This window comes from Schistocerca gregaria, chromosome 4, assembly GCF_023897955.1.
Source record: "Schistocerca gregaria isolate iqSchGreg1 chromosome 4, iqSchGreg1.2, whole genome shotgun sequence".
Classification (NCBI taxonomy): Eukaryota; Metazoa; Arthropoda; class Insecta; order Orthoptera; family Acrididae; genus Schistocerca; species Schistocerca gregaria.
The window spans coordinates 757,633,709-757,660,004 of record NC_064923.1 but is presented as its reverse complement, the minus strand read 5'-3'; the positions used below and the strand labels follow the sequence as shown (position 1 = coordinate 757,660,004).

At 44.9% G+C, this 26,296-nt stretch overlaps 1 protein-coding gene across 2 annotated transcripts in view; it reads right to left on the bottom strand.

Annotated features, from left to right (window-relative positions):
• The window catches only part of LOC126266718 (titin homolog), a 1,013,152-nt gene that overhangs the window by 737,449 nt on the left and 249,407 nt on the right, over positions 1 to 26,296 (bottom strand). For both annotated transcript variants that reach the window (XM_049971188.1, XM_049971189.1), the window contains exon 14: positions 15,075 to 15,296. In XM_049971188.1, coding sequence (XP_049827145.1) covers positions 15,075 to 15,296 — 222 coding nt within the window. The remainder of the gene's footprint in view (positions 1 to 15,074; positions 15,297 to 26,296) is intronic.

Genomic DNA, 26,296 nt, shown 5'->3' with positions numbered 1-26,296 from the left:
ATCTTATAATACGTTTTTCACTATCTGATAATTGTAGAAATTCACGTTTGACAGTTAGTTTGGAGTAAACAGTTAGATGTCAAACTTGAATTTCTACAACTATCAGATAGTGAAAAACGTGCTATAATATAGGTGCAATACCAAATAATCGAACAACTTTATAAACGTTGCTGAAAATAACCTTACAACGAACAACTACAGACAGCAGTAATGGTTTACTCGAAGTTGACATGTGTCCATCTACAACTTCAGGACATGTACCGATGAAGACAATAAAGCCAAAATAAGCCCATATACTAAGAAATACCAAGGAGCATACTGTTTTCCAATTCCCTCCCTATTGTGATATGCTTAAATTGGTGATGAGGTCAGATATCATTTGATTGCACGAGCGGTGATCAGTCACCTGCATCAGTTACTACCGTCGACTTTCTGGGACGGTTACTAAATTGGTTTAGCGGAAGAAATAAGAAGACACAAGCAAAAGCTGCAATATTTGTCAAGGGATTGTTCAGTCTGCGCCAGTGCGTCACAGAGGTGTTGAACAAAGTGCAGGGTGAGGCGTCACGTCGCCTAAGGCCATACTCATAAACTTCTGAGACGGCAAGAAGCACGCTTCGTTTCCTCTAACATACATCTGTTGAACGACCAAAACAATAAAATCCGAACAATTTGGGTCCTGGGTGCCGAGGAGGGGCAAACGAGGGCTGACATGTACATTCAACTGCATAGCGTTAGATAGCTTGCAGAGTAATGAAATTAAAATACATTCATAAAAGAGAACAAATTAGTAAGAAGTGATCTAAGACCAGCAGACCATTTCAGAAATTGCTTCACGCTGGAAAAGAATCGACTGAAAATGCAAGAAATGAAAAATGACTCTAGAGAATTGTCTTTTAACGGCAAGTGAATGGGTGTGTCTGTCTGGTGAAGGCTGACATAATTTTCACAGGAAAGCTCTTTACTACATCTCATGTCGTAATAACATGTCGTGTATCGCCTACCTTAAACGTGATTTGCTTTGACTATACTTACCAACATAACGTCTCTCTGGAACTTTGAAACTTTCTAAAATAATAGAGAACTCCACGAATCGTAATTTCGCGTCCTAGATAAGGAATAAATGTCAACCCACGTTAGCCCTACTTAAAGGTCACTAGCAGAGGATGTGGAAATTTTTGGATCATGGTAAAACACTTAGCGAATTGCGTGAGCATAGACAATGTCTCATAGCGTAGTACTGAGATCTCAAACGATCCGATACAGGATTTATCAAAATCATATTGACGAAGAAACCGACATGTATAGACCGCTAGTTCGTCACTAGCTGTCGGCTAAGTAGTGCTGAATGGCAATACTTACAGTTCATGTTTACCAAACAGTTACTGAACTTGATTAAAAAATATAAAAACTAAGTTAGAAATTCCCAAAAACACGGACAATTCTAGGAAAAAATGAAGAATGGGGGAAGAAGTCTTAAACTATTGAGCGTCTGTTAAGATGACGCAATTAAACTAAAAATATTCAATAACTGTTACGCATTTTCAACCCATTTAAGACTCAAAGCAGCCATGGGCCAACACAAATAAGCTTTATCAGAAATGGAGCAACGAAGCAGACGAAAACATACAACTGGGCAGGATGTTTAACGTACGTAACACAGACCAGTGCTCATCTCGATGTGTACACACCCAGTTTCAGCGAAAAGATCAATAAATTTTAAAGCTCTTCTCCAGTTTCAATTCTCTTTTATGGACATCTTCAGCTAACACGCCTCACTGTTCGCAAAACAGCCATTACGTATGACTTCCGGGCGACAATTCGCAATCGTGATTGCCCCAGGCTTTTGAGGAGAATGAATTAAGGAAAAGAAAAGTGCTTGCTGTAATATTAAGATTCAGAAATGAAATGATCACGTGGCGTTGATGGCGGAGAGGCCACATCTGGGGAAGCTCGGCCGTCGTATTTCGAGTCTTAGTTCAGGTGGTGGCACATTGGGTGACTTGCATGTCAGTGATGATGAAATGATGATGACAGCACAACACCCGGTTCACAAGAGGAGAAAATCTCCACCCTGGCCGGCAATCGAACCGGGCCCAGCTGCATGGTAGGCGAACACCTTACCAAAGTCGTTATCTACGCTAGGTATAGGTTTCCTAGCTATATAATAATTTCAACACCAGCTTCCAATGATCTGTAAATAATCTTAACTATACTTACCAGCGGAACAAAATTCACCTATCGGAGCAGAAAAAAGGCGTATATGTTTCTTTTCAAAAGACTGATAGAAAAGTAGGGAACCAGCTGCCGAAATCATCGTCCTGCCTTCATCATCAAAAATCTTGGCATCCAAACATACTTCCACATTTTTAATACACAACTTTCTCAATCCTTTTACCCAGGCTCTCCCTGTAGTTAAGCCTTCATACTCAGTGTCTCACTCTCACTGCCACTTTCTACATATGTGTCTCTCTCCCACTGTTTTCTTACTCTCCAATCGATTTACAATATCTTCAACTGCCACTGTCTCCTCTCTCACGTACACGGTCTGCTTCTGTCTTTCTTTTACACTGCCACTTTCACCACTAGATATACTAAAATACTAAAACAGACTATGGGGTCCAAATTATGTGTTCAAAATTTCGATCCAAAGTGCCCCGTCCCCTGTACCAACGCGTTAAAGTTCGCTCGTATGTGAGAGTCCATAACACCCTCCCTCCCCCCCCCCCCCCCCCCCGGCCAGCCTATGTATGGTCTCGTCTCTCTGCTGGTCTCTTTCAGCATAAAAGCTCGAATATGTTCGCCTGGCAAAGTTTTGGGTGAGGAAGGCGGAATCAGTACTGAGGCAGCTCACTTTTTTGTCACAGTCCTTTAAAGACGAACACATTCGCCTTTTTTGTGCTGCGAGAGGAGCACTTTCCCTCTGCTTCCCTACTTTTTCCTTGCTACAGCAGGGTATGATGCTTGTATGAAACGAATTCTATCGGTCAGTAAAGTTTTGAGAGTTTGTTTATATACTTCGACACATTCATACACTTTTGTCACTTATAAAAAAGACATAACTACACATCATGAAATGTTAACACACAATATTTCGCATTACATTTTTTCTGATTACTTTTCTCGTCGATTGTTATTCATCCAAAATATCTGGCTTATGCTTCTTGTCTTAAAAATAGGGATTACTGGAAATATTTTACTAAATGTGACGTCCTTGCAGTTTTGTCTCATTTTTGGCAGTTCTTTTGCACTTATTTTCAGGGATGCTTAAGACTATTTTCATCCCAGTTTTTGTCACTGCAGTACCACTTTGGCCATATTAGAACAGCTGTTCAGTATGTATTGCACTGTGCCCCTGTTTGTTGGAGTGTTAGAAAAACTGGAGCCGTCTGCCATCTCGGATGAGGAAATGAACTCCAGTATGATTAAAGATTGCTGTCCCAGAGCTAGTTGTCATGCGGTGTCACTGTAGTTTGATCACATACAGGCAACACAGGCAGTTGTTTTCAGCTGTATGTACCTCATTAAAAGGCTCTGACAGGAAAGCTTTTGAACCGATACTACAGTTGTACGGTGTGGAGAGACCACTTCACAAAATAAATGCTTTCTCTAATTTAAGCGCAGGGCTCTCATTCACCGCAAGCTAGCTTTACACTACTTTACATAAAAATGCACAATATTTTTAGGCTACTCCTATAATACGCAAAAAAATGCGGTGTTTGATTTGCAAGTATAATAAATTTCATACAACTGGTGGCATAACAAGACAGAACTGTGACCTCTGTTTATGACAGCTAACACTCGATGGACACACACAGAGATCAAAATACAATAGGGAATACGGTTTAACTGTTGCATGTGAACTGAAACTTATTTCAATTAAATTAAAGCGTATTTCCGTAACAGAGAAAGAAGAGATATCCAGAAGAAACTGCACGTGACGGAGAAAAACTAAAATCTAATCTGAATTCAGTATACGAAAATTAGTCATAATCACGTAGTTTCATACAGAAGGCAAAAATTTTGTTGTGCTGTATTATAATTTCACGCCCACAGTAGGCGGTGCCTCTACACTTACGTACCTGTCCATAACAGGCCTCTCAGTAATACACCGCATCTAACGCGACATAGAAGGAGCATGTTTATCTGGTCTCACTTTCCTGTGGCTTTTGGATACACATTTAATATCTCCGCCCCTTTCCAACTGTATGACATCAGCTTCTTCGTCAGAAATGTGTAACGAGTGATAATCAACTGCATCTTGAATTTGCGTTTGTACCTAAATGATGCTTTGTAGACTCTCATGGGCGTTTTGGCTTCAATGATTCCTGTATGCTTGTATTATCAAAAGTCACACTTTTTCATGATTTTCGCGTACCTCAGGTCATTATGGTGCTTGTTCTTACACCGGTGCATCACCGTCCCGTAATACAGACTGACAGGTGTAAGTTCCTAAACCGTTGACTACATTTCTCCTAAGATAACAGCAGTGGACAGCTCACTGACATTACTGGAGCAGAGAGGTCGCGCTGCTGGGACAGGAGATCGATCAGCGAGCTGTTCGCTCTAACTGGGCGACGTGGGCGACGTCGAGCACCCACTCTGAAAGGCATGGCTGTCGCCACCCGGGCCGGAGATTAGATTTCAACGCCCCATCGACAACTTGGTCATTAGAGACGCAGCACAAGCTCGCATTACGGAAGGGCGGCGAAGGACATCAGCTGTGTCCTTTAAAAGAAACCATCCTGACACTTGCGTTAAACGATTCAACGTTTGGGATAGCTCGCAAGAAATCAAGATTCGCCCTGACAAGGCAAGAAGCGTGTTTCACAAAATGAATGCTGTCTTCAAAAGCGATAACCTAACTTTAAGAACAAAAATCAGACTTTCACACTCGTATATTCTGTACTACATGGAGTAGGGATATGGACCTTAAAAACAAACACGGAGATGAAGCTGGAGGCCTTTGAAATGTAGCTTTATAGGTGGATCCTGAGAAAACCTTGGACCAGAGAGTGACAAACGTAGGTGTCTCGAGAATATTGAACACAACACCTAAATTAATCAAGACAGTGAAATGCCGAAAGTTGCAATACTAGGACATACAATAAGCTATACAAATGGATACGATTTTCTACAAAAAATATTTCATGGATAAATCAACAGCAAAACAAGTCCTGAAGAAGACGAATATATTAGTCTGACAACCTCAGATGGTGGTTCAGTATGTCTTCAACAGAACTGCCCCGCGTTCCTACCAACAAGAGAAGAATAACCATGATGATCGCCAGCATGCGAAACGGATAGGCACCGAGAGAAGAAAAAGAAGATTTAGCAGCCGGCTGAGTTATTTGTTGCGTTCAGCACGATAGGGTCAAAGCAAGTAGAATGCTGATCTTAAATTTCCACTGTATTCTCAAGGAGTACGGTTGCCCTTAAATTTCGCATCTGGATCCCCGGATACTCGGAAAGGAGGGGAGGGCAGCTACGGCTCAGCATCCCATCGAGGTGCAGGCACAGATTGTTGGTGTGGGTTAAGGGAATCTGTCGTATCCTCTGAGTACCATCCCAGCAATTGCCCTAAAACGTCCAGGGAATCCATTAAACAATCCTAGAACTACACTCCTGGAAATGGAAAAAAGAACACATTGACACCGGTGTGTCAGACCCACCATACTTGCTCCGGACACTGCGAGAGGGCTGTACAAGCAATGATCAACGCACGGCACAGCGGACACATCATGAACCGCGGTGTTGGCCGTCGAATGGCGCTAGCTGCGCAGCATTTGTGCACCGCCGCCGTCAGTGTCAGCCAGTTTGCCGTGGAATACGGAGCTCCATCGCAGTCTTTAACACTGGTAGCATGCCGCGACAGCGTGGACGTGAACCGTATGTGCAGTTGACGGACTCTGAGCGAGGGCATATAGTGGGCATGCGGGAGGCCGGGTGGACGTACCGCCGAATTGCTCAACACGTGGGGCGTGAGGTCTCCACAGTACATCGATGTTGTCGCCAGTGGTCGGTGGAAGGTGCACGTGCCCGTCGACCTGGGACCGGACCGCAGCGACGCACGGATGCACGCCAAGACCGTAGGATCCTACGCAGTGCCGTAGGGGACCGCACCGCCACTTCCCAACAAATTAGGTACACTGTTGCTCCTGGGGTATCGGCGAGGACCATTCGCAACCGTCTCCATGAAGCTGGGCTACGGTCCCGCACACCGTTAGGCCGTCTTCCGCTCACGCCCCAACATCGTGCAGCCCGCCTCCAGTGGTGTCGCGAGAGGCGTGAATAGAGGGACGAATGGAGACGTGTCGTCTTCAGCGATGAGAGTCGCTTCTGCCTTGGTGCCAATGATGGTCGTATGCGTGTTTGGCGCCGTGCATGTGAGCGCCACAATCAGGACTGCATACGACCGAGGCACACAGGGCCAACACCCGGCATCATGGTGTGGGGAGCGATCTCCTACACTGGCCGTACACCTCTGGTGATCGTCGAGGGGACACTGAATAGTGCACGGTACATCCAAACCGTCATCGAACCCATCGTTCTACCATTCCTAGACCGGCAAGGGAACTTGCTGTTCCAACAGGACAATGCACGTCCGCATGTATCCCGTGCCACCCAACGTGCTCTAGAAGGTGTAAGTCAACTACCCTGGCCTGCAAGATCTCCGGATCTGTCCCCCATTGAGCATGTTTGGGACTGGATGAAGCGCCGTCTCACGCGGTCTGCACGTCCAGCACGAACGCTGGTCCAACTGAGGCGCCAGGTGGAAATGGCATGGCAAGCCGTTCCACGGGACTACATGCAGCATCTCTACGATCGTCTCCATGGGAGAATAGCAGTCTGCATTGCTGCGAAAGGTGGATATACACTGTACTAGTGCCGACATTGTGCATGCTCTGTTGCCTGTGTCTATGTGCCTGTGGTTCTGTCAGTGTGATCGTGTGATGTATCTGACCCCAGGAATGTGTCCATAAAGTTTCCCCTTCCTGGGACAATGAATTCACGGTGTTCTTATTTCAATTTCCAGAAGTATATATATATATATATATATATATATATATATATATATATATATATATATATATATTTTGCAGGAGTGTATTATCAGACTTAGATATTCAGCTGGATGGTCCGATAGAAACTTGATCCGTCCCCATATCATTAACCCACATAATAAAAAATTAACACTTCCTCAGAGTGGGGTTGAAGTGTTTCCCAAAACTGTGAAGTACCATTCAGTCAGGGTCGTTTTGATATAATCTGAGTAGGAAAAATTACGGCAAATTGTGTTTTTCCTTATTTTATTAGGTTTTTACGACAGTTCCTCCTCGGTTATTTCGACAAGTTGTTGTTCAGCGCTCGTTTATTCAGTTTTTGGCTTCAGTAGCGTGAACTCTCTATTACGTGAAATCGGAAATTTACGTTTAGTAGAAGAAGCAGACAGCTCAGAACATCTGTCTGTGTTTGCGTGTATCTGGTCAAACTACAGTGACACCGCATGACAACTAGCTCTGGAACAGCAATCTTTAATCTTGCCGGAGTTAATTTCCCCACCCGGATGGCGGACAGCTCCAATTCTGGTAACACTCCAACAAAGAGGAACATAGAGCAATGCATACTGATTTGACTCGTGTTTGTTCAATTTTCATCTCATATCAAATTACTCCTTTAATTCTACAGCTTACAACGGTTATCCGGGAAGTTTCGGTAACTTTTTCTTCTGTGAGACTGAAATGTTAATTTTAAAACTCCTATTTACGGTGTGTCAAGAAAATGCTAAGATCGCCTGCGTGACCCGCGTTTGTAGATGGTTTGTTCGCCATCTTGATTCACGTTCCGTGGTAGATTACGCGGGTAGCATTTTCCAAAACCAGTTTGGAAATATCTAGAGATTTGCTTCTTGAACCATTCTTCTCTGAATTATTTTAAAGCTGTTGCGTACATTACAGGATTCTTGCCCACGCTTCGAACTATTGGGACTATGTGATTAGGGAAACAGTAGAAATTAGACTATCTGGTAGAAACTGTGATAGAGGCACCAGGAGTTGACTTAGCAATGTGTGGAAGCTTGCGCCTGATGGTGAAAGAGCGCAGAGGAAGGCTTCTCGTAGTTCACCGCCTGAATGCGAGTGGTGACGCTAAAAGTGGCGCTGAAAAGAGAGCACTACCACCGTTCGCGACATTTCAGTGACGTCATCATGACGTATGTCTAATAAAGCAAATCAGACGCCGTCCTCTGGGCATAAAAGTAGGAGCCTTGCCACTTTCGCGACAGTCTAGAGCTGTTGTCGTGTTGTTGTGGTCTTCAGTCCTGAGACTGGTTTGATGCAGCTCTCCATGCTACTCTATCCTGTGCAAGCTTCTTCATCTCCCAGTACCTACTGCAACCTACATCCTTCTGAATCTGCTTAGTGTACTCATCTCTCGGTCTCCCTCTACGATTTTTACCCTCCACACTGCCCTCCAATACTAAATTTGTGATCCCTTGATGCCTCAAAACATGTCCTACCAACCGATCCCTTCTTCTAGTCAAGTTGTGCCACAAACTTCTCTTCTCCCCAATCCTATTCAATACCTCCTCATTAGTTACATGCTCTATCCACCTTATCTTCAGTATTCTTCTGTAGCACCACATTTCGAAAGCTTCTATTCTCTTCTTGTCCAAACTAGTTATCGTCCATGTTTCACTTCCATACATGGCTGCACTCCAAACAAATATTTTCAGAAATGACTTCCTGACACTTAAATCTATATTCGATGTTAACAAATTTCTCTTCTTCAGAAACGCTTTCCTTGCCATTGCCAGTCTACATTTTATATCCTCTCTACTTCGACCATCATCAGTTATTTTACTTCCCAAATAGCAAAACTCCTTTACTACTTTAAGTGTCTCATTTCCTAATCTAATTCCCTCAGCATCACCCGATTTAATTGGACTACATTCCATTATCCTCGTTTTGCTTTTGTTGATGTTCATCTTATATCCTCCTTTCAAGACACTGTCCATTCCGTTCAACTGCTCTTCCAAGTCCTTTGCCGTCTCTGACAGAATTACAATGTCATCGGCGAACCTCAAAGTTTTTACTTCGTCTCCATGAATTTTAATACCTACTACAAATTTTTCTTTTGTTTCCTTTACTGCTTGCTCAATATACAGATTGAATAACATCGGGGAGAGGCTACAACCCTGTCTCACTCCTTTCCCAACCACTGCTTCCCTTTCATGCCCCTCGACTCTTATGACTGCCATCTGGTTTCTGTACAAATTGTAAATAGCCTTTCGCTCCCTGTATTTTACCCCTGACACCTTTAGAATCTGAAAAAGAGTATTCCAGTCAACATTGTCAAAAGCTTTCTCTAAGTCTACAAATGCTAGAAACGTAGGTTTGCCTTTTCTTAATCTTTCTTCTAAGATAAGTCGTAAGGTCAGTATTGCCTCACGTGTTCCAACATTTAGACGGAATCCAAACTTATCCTCCCCGAGGTCCGCATCTACCAGTTTTTCCATTCGTCTGTAAAGAATTCGCATTAGTATTTTGCAGGCTGTGACTTATTAAACTGATAGTTCGGTAATTTTCACATCTGTCAGCACCTGCTTTCTTTGGGATTGGAATTATTATATTCTTCTTGAAGTCTGAGGGTATTTCGCCTGTCTCATACATCTTGCTCACCAGCTGGTAGAGTTTTGTCATGACTGGCTCTCCCAAGGCCGTCAGTAGTTCTAATGGAATGTTGTCTACTCCGGGGGCCTTGTTTCGACTCAGGTCTTTCAGTGCTCTGTCAAACTCTTCACGCAGTATCGTATCTCCCATTTCGTCTTCATCTACATCCTCTTCCATTTCCATTATATTGTCCTCAAGTACATCACCCTTGTATAAACCTTCTATATACTCCTTCCACCTTTCTGCCTTCCCTTCTTTGCTTAGAACTGGGTTGCCATCTGAGCTCTTGATATTCATACACGTGGTTCTCTTCTCTCCAAAGGTCTCTTTAATTTTCCTGTAGGCAGTATCTATCTTACCCCTAGTGAGATAAGCTTCTACATCCTTACATTTGTCCTCTAGCCATCCCTGTTTAGCCATTTTGCACTTCCTGTCGATCTCATTTTTGAGACGTTTGTATTCCTTTTTGCCTGCTTCATTTACTGAATTTTTATGTTATCTCCTTTCATCAATTAAATTCAGTATCTCTTCTGTTACCCAAGCAATTCTATTAGCCCTCGTCTTTTTACCTACTTGATCCTCTGTTGCCTTCACTATTTCATCTCTCAAAGCTATCCATTCTTCTTCTACTGTATTTCTTTCCCCTATTCCTGTCAATTGTTCCCTTATGCTCTCCCTTAAACTCTGTACAACCTCTGGTTCTTTCAGTTTATCCAGGTCCCATCTCCTTAATTTCCCACATTTTTGCAGTTTCTTCAGTTTTAATCTACAGGTCATAACCAATAGATTGTGGTCAGAGTCCACATCTGCCCCTGGAAATGTCTTACAACTTAAAACCTGGTTCCTAAATCTCTGTCTTACCATTATATAATCTATCTGATACCTTTTAGTATCTCCAGGGTTCTTCCACGTATACAACCTTCTTTCATGATTCTTAAACCAAGTGTTACCTATGACTAAGTTGTGCTCTGTACAAAATTCTACTAGGCGGCTTCCTCTTTCATTTCTTAGCCCCAATCCATATTCACCTACTATGTTTCCTTCCCTCCCTTTTCCTACACTCGAATTCCAGTCACCCATTACTATTAAATTTTCGTCTCCCTTCACTATCTGAATAACTTCTTTTATTTCATCGTACATTTCTTCAATTTCTTCATCATCTGCAGAGCTAGTTGGCATATAAACTTGTACTACTGTAGTAGGTGTGGGCTTCGTATCTATCTTGGCAACAATAATGCGTTCACTATGCTGTTTGTAGTAGCTTATCCGCATTCCTATTTTTCTATTCATTATTAAACCTACTCCTGCATTACCCTTATTTGATTTTGTGTTTATAACCCTGTAATCACCTGACCAGAAGTCTTGTTCCTCCTGCCACCGAACTTCACTAATTCCCACTATATCTAACTTTAACCTATCCATTTCCCTTTTTAAATTTTCTAACCTACCAGCCCGATTAAGGGATCTGACATTCCACGCTCCGATCCGTAGAACGCCAGTTTTCTTTCTCCTGATAACGACATCCTCCTGAGTAGTCCCCGCCCGGAGATCCGAATGGGGGACTATTTTACCTCCGGAATATTTTACCCAAGAGGATGCCATCATCATTTAATCATACAGTAAAGCTGCATGTCCTCGGGAAAAATTACGGCTGTAGTTTCCCCTTGCTTTCAGCCGTTCGCAGTACCAGCACAGCAACGCCGAGTCTAGAGCTACGCTGTTCAAAAGCTACGGTTCGGTAGTTTTGGTGGAGTACGTAAATGAGGCAGTAAATGGTAGGGCTACAGGTAGCAGTGGTAGCATTGGTAGGGAAAGAAACATGAATCAATGTGTAAGAAAGGAATTGGAAGCCGAAGACGCCTGTTTATTTATTTTTGTTTGTTTTCTACCTAACAGAACCGCACGTCATACAGTGTTAGTCCATTGCGCATTTTATACCGTTCTAGAATATAAATTGAATTTCATGAGTAACAAAAGGCTCTGAGCACTATGGGACTTAACTTCTGAAGTCATCAGTGCCCTAAAACTTAGAACTACTTAAAACTAAGGACAACACACACATCCATGCCTGAGGCAGGATTCGAACCTGCGACTGTAGCGGACACGCGGTTCCAGACTGTAGCGCCTGGAAACTCTCGGTCACTCCAGCCGGCTTATGAGTAACAAAAATTAGTTGACCTCATAACTTCTGCGCGTTTGTGTCATCAAAGCAATAATTTCTGATGTAAGTACAGTTTACATGCACCAACGTGAGAAAATCTATATAGATATCATTGTTATTTTGTACTCAATAGAGCGTTCTTCGTCAACGAACAAAGGCAACAGTTTCCTGTCATTCTTGATATGTGCGAAAGTTGTTTACGAATAATAGAAACAAGTTTTATAGAAAATGAGATTTTCACTCTGCAGCGGAGTGTGCGCTGATATGAAACTTCCTGGCAGATTAAAACTGGCTGCCGGACCGAGGCTCGAACTAGGGACCTTTGCCTTCCGCGGGCATGTGCTCTACCATCTGAGCTACCCAAGCACGAATCACCCCCCCCCCCCCCCCCCCCCCGTGTTAATTCTGCCAGTACCTCGAGACCGCTACAGTCGTAGGTTCGAATCCTGCCTCGCGCATGCATGTGTGTGATGTCCCTAGGTTAGTTAGGTTTAAGTAGTTCTAAGTTCTATGGGACTGATGACCTCAAATGGTTAAGTCCCATAGGGCTCAGAGCCTTTTGAACCAACCAGTACCTCTTCTCCTACCTTGCAAACTTCACAGAAGCTCTTCTGCGATCCTTGGAGATCTAGCACTCCTGGAAGAAAGTAGAGCACTTGACCGCAGAAGGCAAAGGTCCCGATTTCGAGTCTCGGTCTGGCACCCAGTTTTAATTTGCCAGGAAGTTTCATATTTTTTATAAGCTCGAGGAAGTATGGAATAGACATTTGATATATCTGAGGAAATTACGTGTTATTGTGCTATATGACAAATGTGTAATTTCTTTATTTTCACGAAAACGTCCTTCTGTTTCACGTTCCAAATCAACAGTTTTCCAATAAACCTGAATTGAACATCGACAAATAAATTTTTCTATAAATTTCCATTATCTCTACGTGTCAGAGAGGAGCATACCTATGTAGAACAACGACGTTCAGTTTCTAGACGGTTTACTACTTCTGCTTACTGGATGAATCTAGTAACAGACATGACATATGTAAACAAAGCGAGCGATATAAGATAAAGCCCGATTGTTATGCAACACACAGGACATACAGGTAATGCGTGTACGCCGTGCGGGGTAGCCGCCGCTCGGTTAGCGTGGCTCCCCCCCCCCCCCCAACCCCCCCCCCCCCCCCCCCGCCCCTGTCGAAGATTCGAGTCTTCCCTCGGAGATGGGTGAGTGTGTTGTCCTTAGCGTTGTTATCTTAAGTTAGATTAAATAGTATATAAGACTAGGGACAAATGACCGCAGCAATTTGGTCCCATAGGAGCTTACCACAAATTTCCAATGCAGATACGATCTTAACTGACCAAGGCCACTATCAAAACTATTGTACCCTAAGCTTACCTATGGTAGTCTGGTGTGGCCTACTCTTACAATTGCGCTACAGCCTGAGTTAGCCACTAACGGCGATAACCGAGGCGGAAAGCTTGGGATTTTATCCGAATTCGGCGTGGCTTGTTAACTGGAAATTTTGTATCCGAGGCTCTATCGCGAAAAGCTGTATAGCAGTATTAGCAACAAACTTAATTTAGATTTGACCTTTCTAAGACAAAAACACGAAACTGGTGCAAAACTATTATCAATCTGATTAATATTTTTGTAACAGATTTCAAGGCTGTGACTCTAGGCCGGTTGAAGCGTTCAGAAAACTAGAAATGTTAAGGGACGACATGAAATGTGCAACATCTTCATCTACATTTATACTCCGCAAGCCACCCAACGGTGTGTGGCGGAGGGCACTTTACGTGCCACTGTCATTACCTCCCTTTCCTGTTCCAGTCGCGTATGGTTCGCGGGAAGAACGACTGCCGGAAAGCCTCGAATCTCACTGATTTTACATTCGCGATCTCCTCTGGAGGTATAAGTAGAGGGAAGCAATATATTCGATACCTCATCTAGAAACGCACCCTCTCGAAACCTGGACAGCAAGCTACACCGCGATGCAGAGAGCCTCTCTTCATGTACATCTACATCCATACTCCGCAAGCCACCTGACGGTGAGAGGCGGAGGGTACCTTGAGTACCTGTATCGGTTCTCCCTTCTATTCTAGTCTCGTATTGTTCGTGGAAAGAAGGATTGTTGGTATGCTTCTGTGTGGGCTATAATCTCTCTGATTTTATCCTCATGGTCTCTTCGCGAGATATACGTAGGAGGGAGCAATATACTGCTTGACTCTTCGGTAAAGTTATGTTCTCGAAACTTCAACAAAAGCCCGTACCCAGCTACTGAGCGTCTCTCCTGCAGAGTCTTCCACTGGAGTTTATCTATCATGTCCGTAACGGTTTTGCGATTACCAAATGATCCTATAACGAAGGGCTCTGCTCTCCGTTGAGTCTTCTCTATCTCTTCTATGAACCCTATTACGGATACCACACTGCTGAGCAGTATTTAAGCAGTGGGCGAACAAGCGTACTGTAACTTACTTCCTTTGTTTTCGGGTTGCATTTCTTTAGGATTCTTCCAATGAATCTCAGTCTGGCATCTGCTTTACCGACGATCAACTTTATACGATCATTCCATTTTAGATCACTCCTACTGGCTACTCCCAGATAACTTATGGAATTAACTGCTTCCAGTTGCTGACCTGCTATTTTGTAGCTAAATGATAAGGGATCTATCTTTCTATGTATTCGCAGCATATTACACTTGTCTACATTGAGATTCAATTGCCATCCCAGCACCATGCGTCAATTCGTTGCAGATCCTCCTGCATTTCAGTACAATTTTCCATTGTTACAACCTCTCGATATAGTACAGATTCATCCGCAAACAGCCTCAGTGAACTTCCGATGTCATCCGCAAGGTCTCTTGCAGATTCTGCCACTCGAGTTTGCTAAACATCTCCGTAACGCTATCATAACGCTGTGACGAAACGCGGCGCTCTTCTTTGGATCTTCTCTATCTCCTCTTTCAACCCGACCTGGTACGGATCCCACAACGATGAGCAACACTCAAGTATAGGTCGAAAGAGTGTTTTGTAAGGCACCTCCTTTGTTGATGGTCTACATTTTCTAAGGACTCTCCCAATGAATCTCAACCTGGCACCCGCCTTACCAACAATTAGTTTTATATGATCATTCCACTTCGAATCGTTCCGAACGCACACCCACAGATATTTTACAGACGTAGCTGCTACCAGTGTTTGTTCCGCTGTGTTGCCTGGCCTCGGAGGGCGGGCTGAGCCGAGGCGCTCACCTGGCACTCCAGCGTGACGTCGGAGCCGGCGAGCGCCTTGAGCTGGCCCGGCAGGATGGCGACGAACTCTGGCAGCTCGTGCACCCGGCCCACGGTGGCGGGGGCGCTGGTGGCCACCGACTCGCCCCAGCCGTAGCGGTTGCGCGGCGTCACTCGGAACCTGTACTCGGCGCCGGGTTTCAGGTTGAACGCGTCGTAGCTGTTGATCGGCGAGACGCCCAACTGCAACACGGCGGGAACACAGCTGCACTCAGCAAACACGAGCACGCGACTGCAACGGTAGACAACATCTACACTCATGTTCAGAAAAAAAACAACAACACCTGGAACAACTAGAGAGAGGACGTTCATATTCACAGGACACGTACATTAGTATCTTCTGCAGAATTTGAACGGTGTCGGTCAGCATGTTCATAGTCGACATCGATATCGCAGCGCAGCACCACCTACGGATACGAGGGTATTTTTTCCCACTAGCTGCTTATTTTTTACGACCCACTGTCTGATTTCTTATGGTGGGTCGTATGTTGGCACTTAGCCGCTGTGACTGGGTCCGGTGTGACGAAGTAACACCACACCGGCTCCCGTCCGCACTCACACCGTCGCCCGTGTCCCGCCACGTGGAGGTGGGCTCTATTTGTTTACATCCATTCGATATCTTTTTTTTGTGCATCATTAGAAAAACTTATAACTAATGCAGAATCAATACGAGGGTAATCCCAAAAGTAAGGTCTCCTATTTTTCTATAAGTACAGAACTCTGTGTGGCAGTTGGTCACACTGTTATGAAGAGTGCTTCACACACTGTGTGTAAACATGCCCACGCCGCGCTCAGGTGCTCAGTGTCGGCTTGGCAGCCGTTGAGAATGGAGCTACCAAAATGGTTCAAATGGCTCTGAGCACTATGGGAGTTAACATCTGTGGTCACCAGTCCCCTAGAACTTAGAACTACGTAAACCTAACTAACCTAAGGACATCACACACACATCCATGCCCGAGGCAGGATTCGAACCTGCGACCGTAGCAGTCACGCGGTTCCGAACTGAGCACCTTAACGGCGAGACCACCGCGGCCGGCAATGGAGCTACCGTTGCATGTTACCGCCAAGTGCAAATTGTGCGCGCTTCTTCGGTTTTTGAACGCAAAGGGCACTGCGCCGATTGAAATCCATCGCCAGTTGACGGAAGTGTATGGCGAGTCGTGCATGGATATCAAAAATGAAATTACAATGAAATGAAAACCCTTTGCTACTTACAGGCGTTGACATGAGTCAACGGGGACAGATGAAAATGTGTGCCCCGACGGGGACTCGAACCCGGGATCTCTTGCTTACATGGCAGACGCTCTATCCATCTTTTTTTTTTTTTTTAATCTCATTTTGTTCGCCTTCGTTCGTTGAATCTGCTCAGTGTGGATGTCCTAAGATACTCGTTTTTTTAAGTTCGTCGTTGATCGGTTAACTCAGTTATTTTTATGACAGAGGGCAGCTAACGGTGTCACCGAACAAGCTGAGATACCGTGCCGGCTATCCATCTGAGCCACCGAGGGTACACAGGATAGCGCGACTGCAGGGATTTATCTCAGGCACGCCTCCCGCGAAACCCACATTCTCGACGTATTGACCCGCACTACATTCGTGGTGCCCCCGCCCATTATACTCATCACTCGCGGCGCGTTGCCGATTCCCGTAAGAGTTCGGGCACAGTTTGTGAATTCGCACAGAAGAAGAAGATTGTCAAGTGGCCGGCGAGTCTTAACTATATACACTAATGGAAATGGAAAAAAGAACACATTGACACCGGTGTGTCAGACCCACCATACTTGCTCCGGACACTGCGACAGGGCTGTACAAGCAATGATCACACGCACGGCACAGCGGACACACCAGGAACCGCGGTGTTGGCCGTCGAATGGCGCTAGCTGCGCAGCATTTGTGCACCGCCGCCGTCAGTGTCAGCCAGTTTGCCGTGGCATACGGAGCTCCATCGCAGTCTTTAACACTGGTAGCATGCCGCGACAGCGTGGACGTGAACCGTATGTGCAGTTGACGGACTTTGAGCGAGGGCGTATAGTGGGCATGCGGGAGGCCGGGTGGACGTACCGCCGAATTGCTCAACACGCGGGGCGTGAGGTCTCCACAGTACATCGATGTTGTCGCCAGTGGTCGGCGGAAGGTGCACGTGCCCGTCGACCTGGGACCGGACCGCAGCGACGCACGGATGCACACCAAGACCGTACGATCCTACGCAGTGCCATAGGGGACCGCACCGCCACTTCCCAGCAAATTAGGGACACTGTTGCTCCTGGGGTATCGGCGAGGACCATTCGCAACCGTCTCCATGAAGCTGGGCTACGGTACCGCACACCGTTAGGCTGTCTTGCGCTCACGCCCCAACATCGTGCAGCTCGCCTCCAGAGGTGTCGCCACAGGCGTGAATAGAGGGACGAATGGAGACGTGTCGTCTTCAGCGATGAGAGTCGCTTCTGCCTTGGTGCCAATGATGGTCGTATGCGTGTTTGGCGCCGTGCAGGTGAGCGCCACAATCAGGACTGCATACAACCGAGGCACACAGGGCCAACACCCGGCATCATGGTGTGGGGAGCGATCTCCTACACTGACCGTACACTTCTGGTGATTGTCGAGGGGACACTGAATAGTGCACGGTACATCCAAACCGTCATCGAACCCATCGTTCTACCATTCCTAGACCGGCAAGGGAACTTGCTGTTCCAACAGGACAATGCACGTCCGCATGTATCCCGTGCCACCCAACGTGCTCTAGAAGGTGTAAGTCAACTACCCTGGCCAGCAAGATCTCCGGATCTGTCCCCCATTGAGCATGTTTGGGACTGGATGAAGCGTCGTCTCACGCGGTCTGCACGTCCAGCACGAACGCTGGTCCAACTGAGGCGCCAGGTGGAAATGGCATGGCAAGCCGTTCCACAGGACTACATCCAGCATCTCTACGATCGTCTCCATGGGAGAATAGCAGTCTGAATTGCTGCGAAAGGTGGATATACACTGTACTAGTGCCGACATTGTGCATGCTCTGTTGCCTGTGTCTATGTGCCTGTGGTTCTGTCAGTGTGATCATGTGATGTATCTGACCCCAGGAATGTGTCAATAAAGTTTCCCCTTCCTGGGACAATGAATTCACGGTGTTCTTATTTCAATTTCCAGGAGTGTATATAGAAAGAAGGCATCTGTTCTTTCGGACATGTCCGAAAGGACAGATACCATAGATGTCAACGACTGTAAGCAGCTAAGAGTTTTCATTTCATTGTAATTTCATTCTAACGAGCTGTATGGTCATCTATGGTATCTGTCCTTTCGCACATGTCCGAAAGAACAGACACCATCTTAGTATAGATGTCAAAAATGTTCGTAAGTGGTGTAGAGAGTTTGCAGCTCATCGGACCGAAATTCACGACGAACAAGGGAGCGGGAGACCGTCAGTTTCCGAGGAGACAGTGTTGAAGATTGAGCAAAGTATGTGTGAAGATCGGCGGATCACCCTGGATGATCTCTGCACGTTGGTTCCTGAGGTTTCCCGAAGCACCGCTCACAGAATTATAACGGAAACATCGAACCACCGGAAGGTGTGCGCAAGATGGGCGCCACGCATGCTGACTGAGGACCACTTGCGGCAACGAGCTGATGCTTCCCGCGCATTTATTCACCGCCTCGCAGCCGAACAGAACAACTTTCCGGACTGGTTAAAAGAACATTTGGCAGGAAAGTGATTCAACTCCGACGACGAGGTGAAAGAAGAGGTTCATAACTTGCTGAACAGCATAGGGGCGAGATGGTATGATGTGGTCATACAAAAACTACCACAGCATCTACAAAAAGGCATCGACAGAAATGGTGAGTACGTCGAAAAATATCTAAATGTTCAAGCTGTAAACTGATGTAAACCATTCTAGAAATAAAACGGTCTATGTGCTTATAAAAAAATAGCAGACCTTACTTTTGGGATTACCCTCGTAAAACGCTCCTGTGGCTATAAACCAAAGGTAATGGGTCACTGTGACTTGAGCAGACGTGAAGGACATCTCGCAGACGTATGCGCGAAGCGTAATATGAAATCATTGAGTTTGAAAGAGGGCGTATTATTGGCATGAGAGAATGTGATGCAACCATCCGGGAAACGGCTGCTCATGTGGGACTAAATGTTTCGGCAGTGCAACGCGTGTGTGCAGAATGATTCACAGAAGGCTGCAAAAACGACGAGATGGGTCAGGTTGCATTGCCCAGCCAATCCCCAGGAAGATCGACACCTCATCCAGGCATTGCAGGAGAGATCTGCGTCCTCCTCGGGTCTGGTGCAACAGTGGAACAGTGAAACACATCGTACACTACAGGGAGTGACTCTTCGTCGCCGTTTATTACGGTCTGGGTTACGTCACGTCGTCCGCTTCTCTGCCTACCTTTGTATAATCGGCAGTGGTGTATGGAAGGACGTCACTGCGGACAGGACTGGTATTACATACAGTTTTCGGACAAATCTAGGCTCCCTTTGTTTGAAAATGGAGGCCGCAATTTGGATCGCCACGGACAGGGGGCGTGGCATCGCAGTCACAACAGCATTTGCACAAGACGTACAGCTCCAACTGAAGGCCTTATAGTGTGGGGCGCTATTTGGTACAACCGCATATCACAGTTGGTGCGTGTCCGAAGCACTAGACCAGTCTGACCTACGTGAATCATATCCTGCAAACCGCAGGCATACCCTTTCTGCACAACACCCCAGAGGCCATTTTTCAGCAAGACAATGCACGACCACATGTTGCTGCACGAACGCACCCCTTCTTGGTATCAAAGGATGTCAGCTTTTTGTCCTGACCCGCCAGATCATCAGACTTAACGTTAATCGAAACTGTGTAGGATATGGTGAAACGATGGCTGCGGCGCTGTCACCCATTCCCAACCACCACAGATGAACTATGGAACCAGGTGAATGCAGCGTGGATGGCTGTACCACAGGACGCATCGAACAAGTAATCAGGGAAAATGGTGGACTCTGTTCCTACTAGGCAACAGGACACATGCAAAACTGATGTGACTCAAATGCTAATCATTTCCGCAGAACACACTAATGTACATGTCCTGTAAAGATGACCGTCCTATCTTTAGTCTTTCAAGGTGTTCTCTTTCTTCTGAATGTAAGTGTACACTACTAAAACCATCAGACAGAGTTTTAGGTTGCCTATCTAATGCCTTCCAAGAGGTAACAAAAATTTCATTTTCTGTATTTCATAAAATTATTGACCATATTTAAAATTTTGAAACGCACCCATAAAGTTTTGACTAAATAGTACGAGTATTATCTTACGTTAAAGGTCTAACATAACAACTCCTCGAAAAAACTACGTGTATCTCCTGAAGTAGCGCAACTCAAGAAGCGCAAGTTACCCATATACATTCGTCCAGTATCTGACAATGAGAGCAACAAACGTTAGACATAATGTCAAACCTTTTCTAAACTTTTATAGAAGTGAGTTCGATTTTTTAAAGTTTCAGTGGTAGATATGATTGCTTTTAAGAGAACAACATTCAAAGCATCAAACGTCTTGTCCTGCACAGTAAGAGTCGTTATTCTTTCTACAACAGCTTATTTATTTATTTTGCAGAGAGTTGCGGCTGAAACATATTTTCTAAAAACGTGCAATATTTTTTTAAATTTTTATAACTTTTACGAAGAAATGATCAGTTTGTAAGAAATCTATATCACAAAATGTGCATGTAACACCAAACATTAGAGAACGAATATTAATTATAACTCACAGACAATATGTATAAGAAATGCAAAGAAACTCTGTAGTGACATTCAGGTTTTTTTTTTTCAAAAACCTTTACTCATACACTGCATAATTTTTTTCAAGATTTAAATATTTGTTTCACTTTTAATCGTATAGGTAGGAAACAAACGTTACACTGCGTAGAAACCAATTTAAATCAAAGCTGTAGAACTAGGAAGATCCAATGTTGTAGGGATTGACGCAACATTCTAGAGAAAAAGTGTATGGCATCACGAGGCGACAAGCTACCTCGATCCTCTGTTTGTCGTCGTGTCCGGCTAGATTGCAGAATAGCTCCTTACAGCGTCGTATACCAAGCAGCTCCGAGTGCACAGGCAAACGAGGTTCAGTCTGCCACTTGGAGTGACGTGCGACGAACATGTCACACGCACCCTGCGAGTACGTCAACATGTTACTCGGTGAATGCCGACACAATGGCAAGTAAGCACCCATGGCCTACACCGTGAAACACCCTTGTCAAAGAGCTCCATCAGCCGTTACGTTCGCACTTGCTGAAAAACGACTTCGAGAAGCAACTAGTTCGAGAAGGCGTGGCAGTAATAGACGAAGACCAACAAGAAATGACCATACCGAACAGCTTGTTTCAGGTGCAATACATCACGATCCGAATGTCGGCTCACAATATGTTGCTGCAGTCACTGGTATCAGCTTCTCATCTGGGTGACTAACAGTACACGGTGACATGTACCGTTTGTCTCTGACACAGGAGCTACATCAGAACGGTGTCTATCGGCGAGCTATTTTCTACAAATACAAAAAAAAAACTCCGCCCGAACAGGCCGTGAAGGCCCAACGTTTCCGACCGGCCGCCATGCCATCCTCAGCCTACACAGGCTTCATAGGCAGCCGCGAATGATTTCACTTGGGCGTCTTACGAGGCATTTGTTCTCAAGTGAACTCACTTTCACGAACTAAGTTCATGAAGCCGTCGTAACATGTATTACTTGTACACGGAAAATCAAAGATGGGTAATCCACGTCGTTCGTCAAATCAGAATGTGCTTTAATGACAGGCGTGGAATCGCAGGTACTCTGACAAGTGAGGTGTATCGAGCTCTCAGTGTCAGGAATTTAGGTGCTCTCCTTGAAAATGCCAGTCTAGATATTAGAAGCCGTATATCGACGCAGCATATCGACCAACCTGCGCGTTATGGTGCGCAAGAACTGAACAACAGGTGTTCCAGAGAATGGTTAGGACGCCGTGATCAGAAATGGCCCGCACGTTTGACCGTTTTAATATGAGCAGATTTCTTTTTGTTGGAAGTTCTAAGGAATCGTGTTTATCCCAAGGAACCCACAACCCCAGATGACTTCAGACAGCACATAGAGGAAACTTGTCGTTCTAAGGAATCGTGTTTATCCCACGGAACCCACAACCCCAGATGACTTCAGACAGCACATAGAGGAAACTTTTCGCTCTCTGAAATCAGAAACACTATGCGTAGCATGTTCCAGCAGAGACGGTTCCGCAAGCGAGCAGTTTGAGAGACAGTTGCCAATTTGAGGCTACGAGCCGCCACTGTCTTCGTTATCAAATATTGTCCAAATTGGTACAGACGTACTGGAATTTTAAATTTTGGGTTAAGCCCTCTTCTAATTGGGCTCAGGTTTAGTACAACGCCAGTATTAAAAAGAAAATGAAAAAAATACTACTTGAGCACGTTATTTGTTAAAATTTACTGCAACCTCGTACCCGTTCAAGAATGTGCTGCACGTTCTCGCATTTAGAAGCAATGCTGCTCCCCCCCTCCCCCCCTTCCCCCCGAGGATCATCTTGACAAAACTGTGCAATTCGCTGCACCAGTTCTTCAACTGCATCAGTGGCAGTGTTGTACACATCACTTCTGAGATGACCACAGGCAAAAAAGAAGTGTCCAGAGGATTGAGGTCAGGTAACCTTGGGGGCCGCTCCACTTATCCATCTTGGACGATTGGCACTGTAGGTGTCGCCTTACACTAGCAGTAAAACGTGGCCATGCCCCACCGCGCGTGTACCATACAGTGTGCTAGGGGTATAAGTGCAGATATTTTGGTCATTGTTACCTTGAAATGTATGCACTGCAATGTGTTAGTTGTTTTTCCCCAAACATGTCACATAATGTATACCTGATGTTGTCTGAAGGGCCACAACTGCCACTAAGTGGACTACGCCTGTCAGTATAGACTAACTGTTCTGCATCCACGTATCAACAGTTAATCACCTGACCTGCTACTCAGGGGAAGATAAGGATTAATGGCTTGTTCTTGCCACATACACTTGGAGATGGTAAGTAACCAAAAAGCATGTGAGCTATACTTATTAGTCTGCAAATCAAATAAATACTAACGTTATGTTGTTCAGCACAATGTCCTTTGCCGCCAATAAAAACATCTGGTCTCATACCCCTAATACAATGTACATTCCATCCCCGAGCAGTCCAGCAGGAAGCTCCCACCTCAGAAACCCAAGGTACCACTGTCCGTAAAGTTTTCTTCGAAGCGTGTATGGCTCAATAAGACGATCACCTTGTGTCTCCGACCACACATTCAGTGATATACATTACTTATGTGATGACCAACGAACAACATACGTCTTTACGTCACACCATAAAATTAAAAATATAATCCAGCGTGAATGCTGCTCCGTCTATAAATAAAATGTTGCTCCTAAACCGATGTTCGACTGCAATCTATTGTAGTATGCACGGACAAAAATTCATTCTAGAACCGAAGACCCTTTAAGTGAGAAGTTGAACCCGGGGATGGTTGGTGTACAGTGAAATGCGATGTAAAATTCTCTGTACACTATTGTTGCATAGCAAGGGCACTTGTGCGGCCATTCCCTTTCTTGGAAAGTAAAGCAGTTCTTAAAAACCCATATCCTCAACTTCGGCTCCTGACCTCCTCTTCCTTTGTCACATGACAACCTGCTTTGTTGTCAGAGACGCTGGTCGATCCCTGTAAAGGTACTGATTTCGGGGATTTTTCGATCAGGGTATTTGAGTTCGTGCAAATACGACGCATTGCCGGCAGCCCTATCATACGTGAAATGCAGGTCCACATACACTTTCCATTGTGACTATACGTGACACTGCTCAGATAGATGACTCATACTACGATTCTGCACTATATCCATCATGTTTCTCCTGTACATATCCTTTAGTTACAGCACTATCGCTCAGCAATGTTCAGTGCTGTTAAAAGCATCACTTCGTGGACTGTTTGTGGTGCGCAGAGAGCAAAGCATAACGATATTTACAACGAATGAATTCTGTGGCGGTTTGTATCAATACGTCCACTTGCGGACCCGTGTCTACTGAAAAGTTTGTGCTTTTAGTACCGTATACATTAACTGTGTGGTGTGCCACAGTTCGGTAGCCGCACAAATTTTATGAATTTCGCAAAGAACATCACATTCGCCGTTTACTGCAGAAATTATTTCTTTCACAACTGCAGTTTCTGCCTTTGGGTCATTTTCAAATGGAACTGCAAACTATTTTCCTTCAGCTCATGTCAGACTTTAAAACCCTCCGACATGTATACATGCCATCGTCAAAAGTAGGCCTTGTCACTCTAGAACCTTTGTACATCGTGAAATGATTTAAATTACGTGAAATGTTAACATCACTGACGTACATCGCTACAGATCAATGTTCTAGCACACTGCTTACATGTCAACGGCGAATATGACATCCTTTGAAAAAGTCTACATGCCTGTGAATCCCGACCACGAGAAGTGAATTACTTTTATGCAGTTACGAAAGAAGGTTACACTGGCTATACTTAGTTTCTGAACAAGATTTCAGGAACAGAACAGTCGTACAAATCACAATCCAAAGGCTGTCACAGTGTATATCTACGACGTAAAACACACAATTTCGAATAACTGCGTACAGCCGACAATGATGAATGAAGGTGCTTACAACAAGCTCTGATAGGCGAGTTGCAGTATGTGTTCGTACTAATGAACAGATAAATGTCACTGGAGACTTCCAGATACGGAGCTGCATTCAAATAACTAGTCGCAGCAGTTGTCAGCTTTGGCTTTCACCGAGTCTAAAAGAGTCCCGCTATGAAATCGTCGTTTGTAGACCGCCACATTACCAATTTTGTGCGAAATACACGTGTAAAGACGCATTTATTTGCGTGTAATAAACACCAGAATGAGCCGGAGACAGAACCCGCTCCTCCCGAATGTGATTCAGTGCTGTTCTCAGTGTGCCATCCCGCTCGGAGCCATTAATGGCGGTTGTGACGTCGTAGGAAAAGATAAGACTGCCTTGACAACAGTTTTCCGCCAGATGCTGGTCGTGGCTTTTATTTTATCCGAGAGCGGATCACTACACGCCAATCGCTCTTTACGTATAGTACAATATTCCAACGTATGCAGTTCCATAGATACCGTCAATCTTCGTTTGTTGAATTTCCTAGATTGCGTACGGATTAGCCTCGAGAATTTCGTCGGTTGGGGCTATTGCTTCAACACAAGCGTCCAGCTTTCACCGACTACTGATACCATTCATCTGGTGTAACATCAAATTTCAGCATCTGTAGAGAGTTTTGGAAGAAGTAGTCATCTGATTTTAAATTTAAGACAGGGATGTTACGTATTTATGATCCTAACATGACAGACGGCGACACATATGAGCAGTCGTCTTGGCTGCGAGCGACCCAAGATCCGCCATGTGGCAAAGTTTCCGCAAGTCCTGTTGTAGTTTTGAATCCGCGGTCTGAGCCGTTGCTTTACCCTATTCGGCCTACAGCTAATGTTTGTGGACTGCTGGCTGTCAGACCGGATCAAGGGTAATGCTTTCACCGGTGACTTTAGGCGATCTGCCTGTGTCACTAAGTTGTAAATGAGAACGCAAAGAGTCCTGCCAAGAGAGAGCAGTGTTAGCAGGGATGTCGAACGAAAGTCGGAGCATTTTAGTCAAATGTCAGTCAATTGGCATCTGAAGCCTCATTGAAGTAGAGGCTTCAAATTGTTAAAAAGTTGGGGAGAAACCTGGAGCTCGCGAAATGATGAGGAACCAGGCGACCTCCCTAGGTATAGGAAGCGAGACGTAGCTCCTCCGAGGAAAGGCCATGTTTGAAAGTCTTTCTTATCTCTGAAGGCAGGAGTCAGCATGGAATGCTTAAGATGCTCAAAAAAAGCCATCCCGTGTGCAACTATGGAAAATTCTGTTGTCATTTTCGATTTTAGTAGGCGAGTACCGTCCGCAGCTAATAAGATTATGTGTGGCAGGAATGTGGCTACAAATAGGTGACGTCGTCTATACAGGATAATATATGCTGTTGTAAAAACATTTTCATGAATCCACATACTTTAAATTTGTAACTGTGGCTGATTTTAGTGACGTAAACATATTAAATCGTCTTACATATTCAGTGAACTGATATCTCCGAAATAATGTCTGTCACA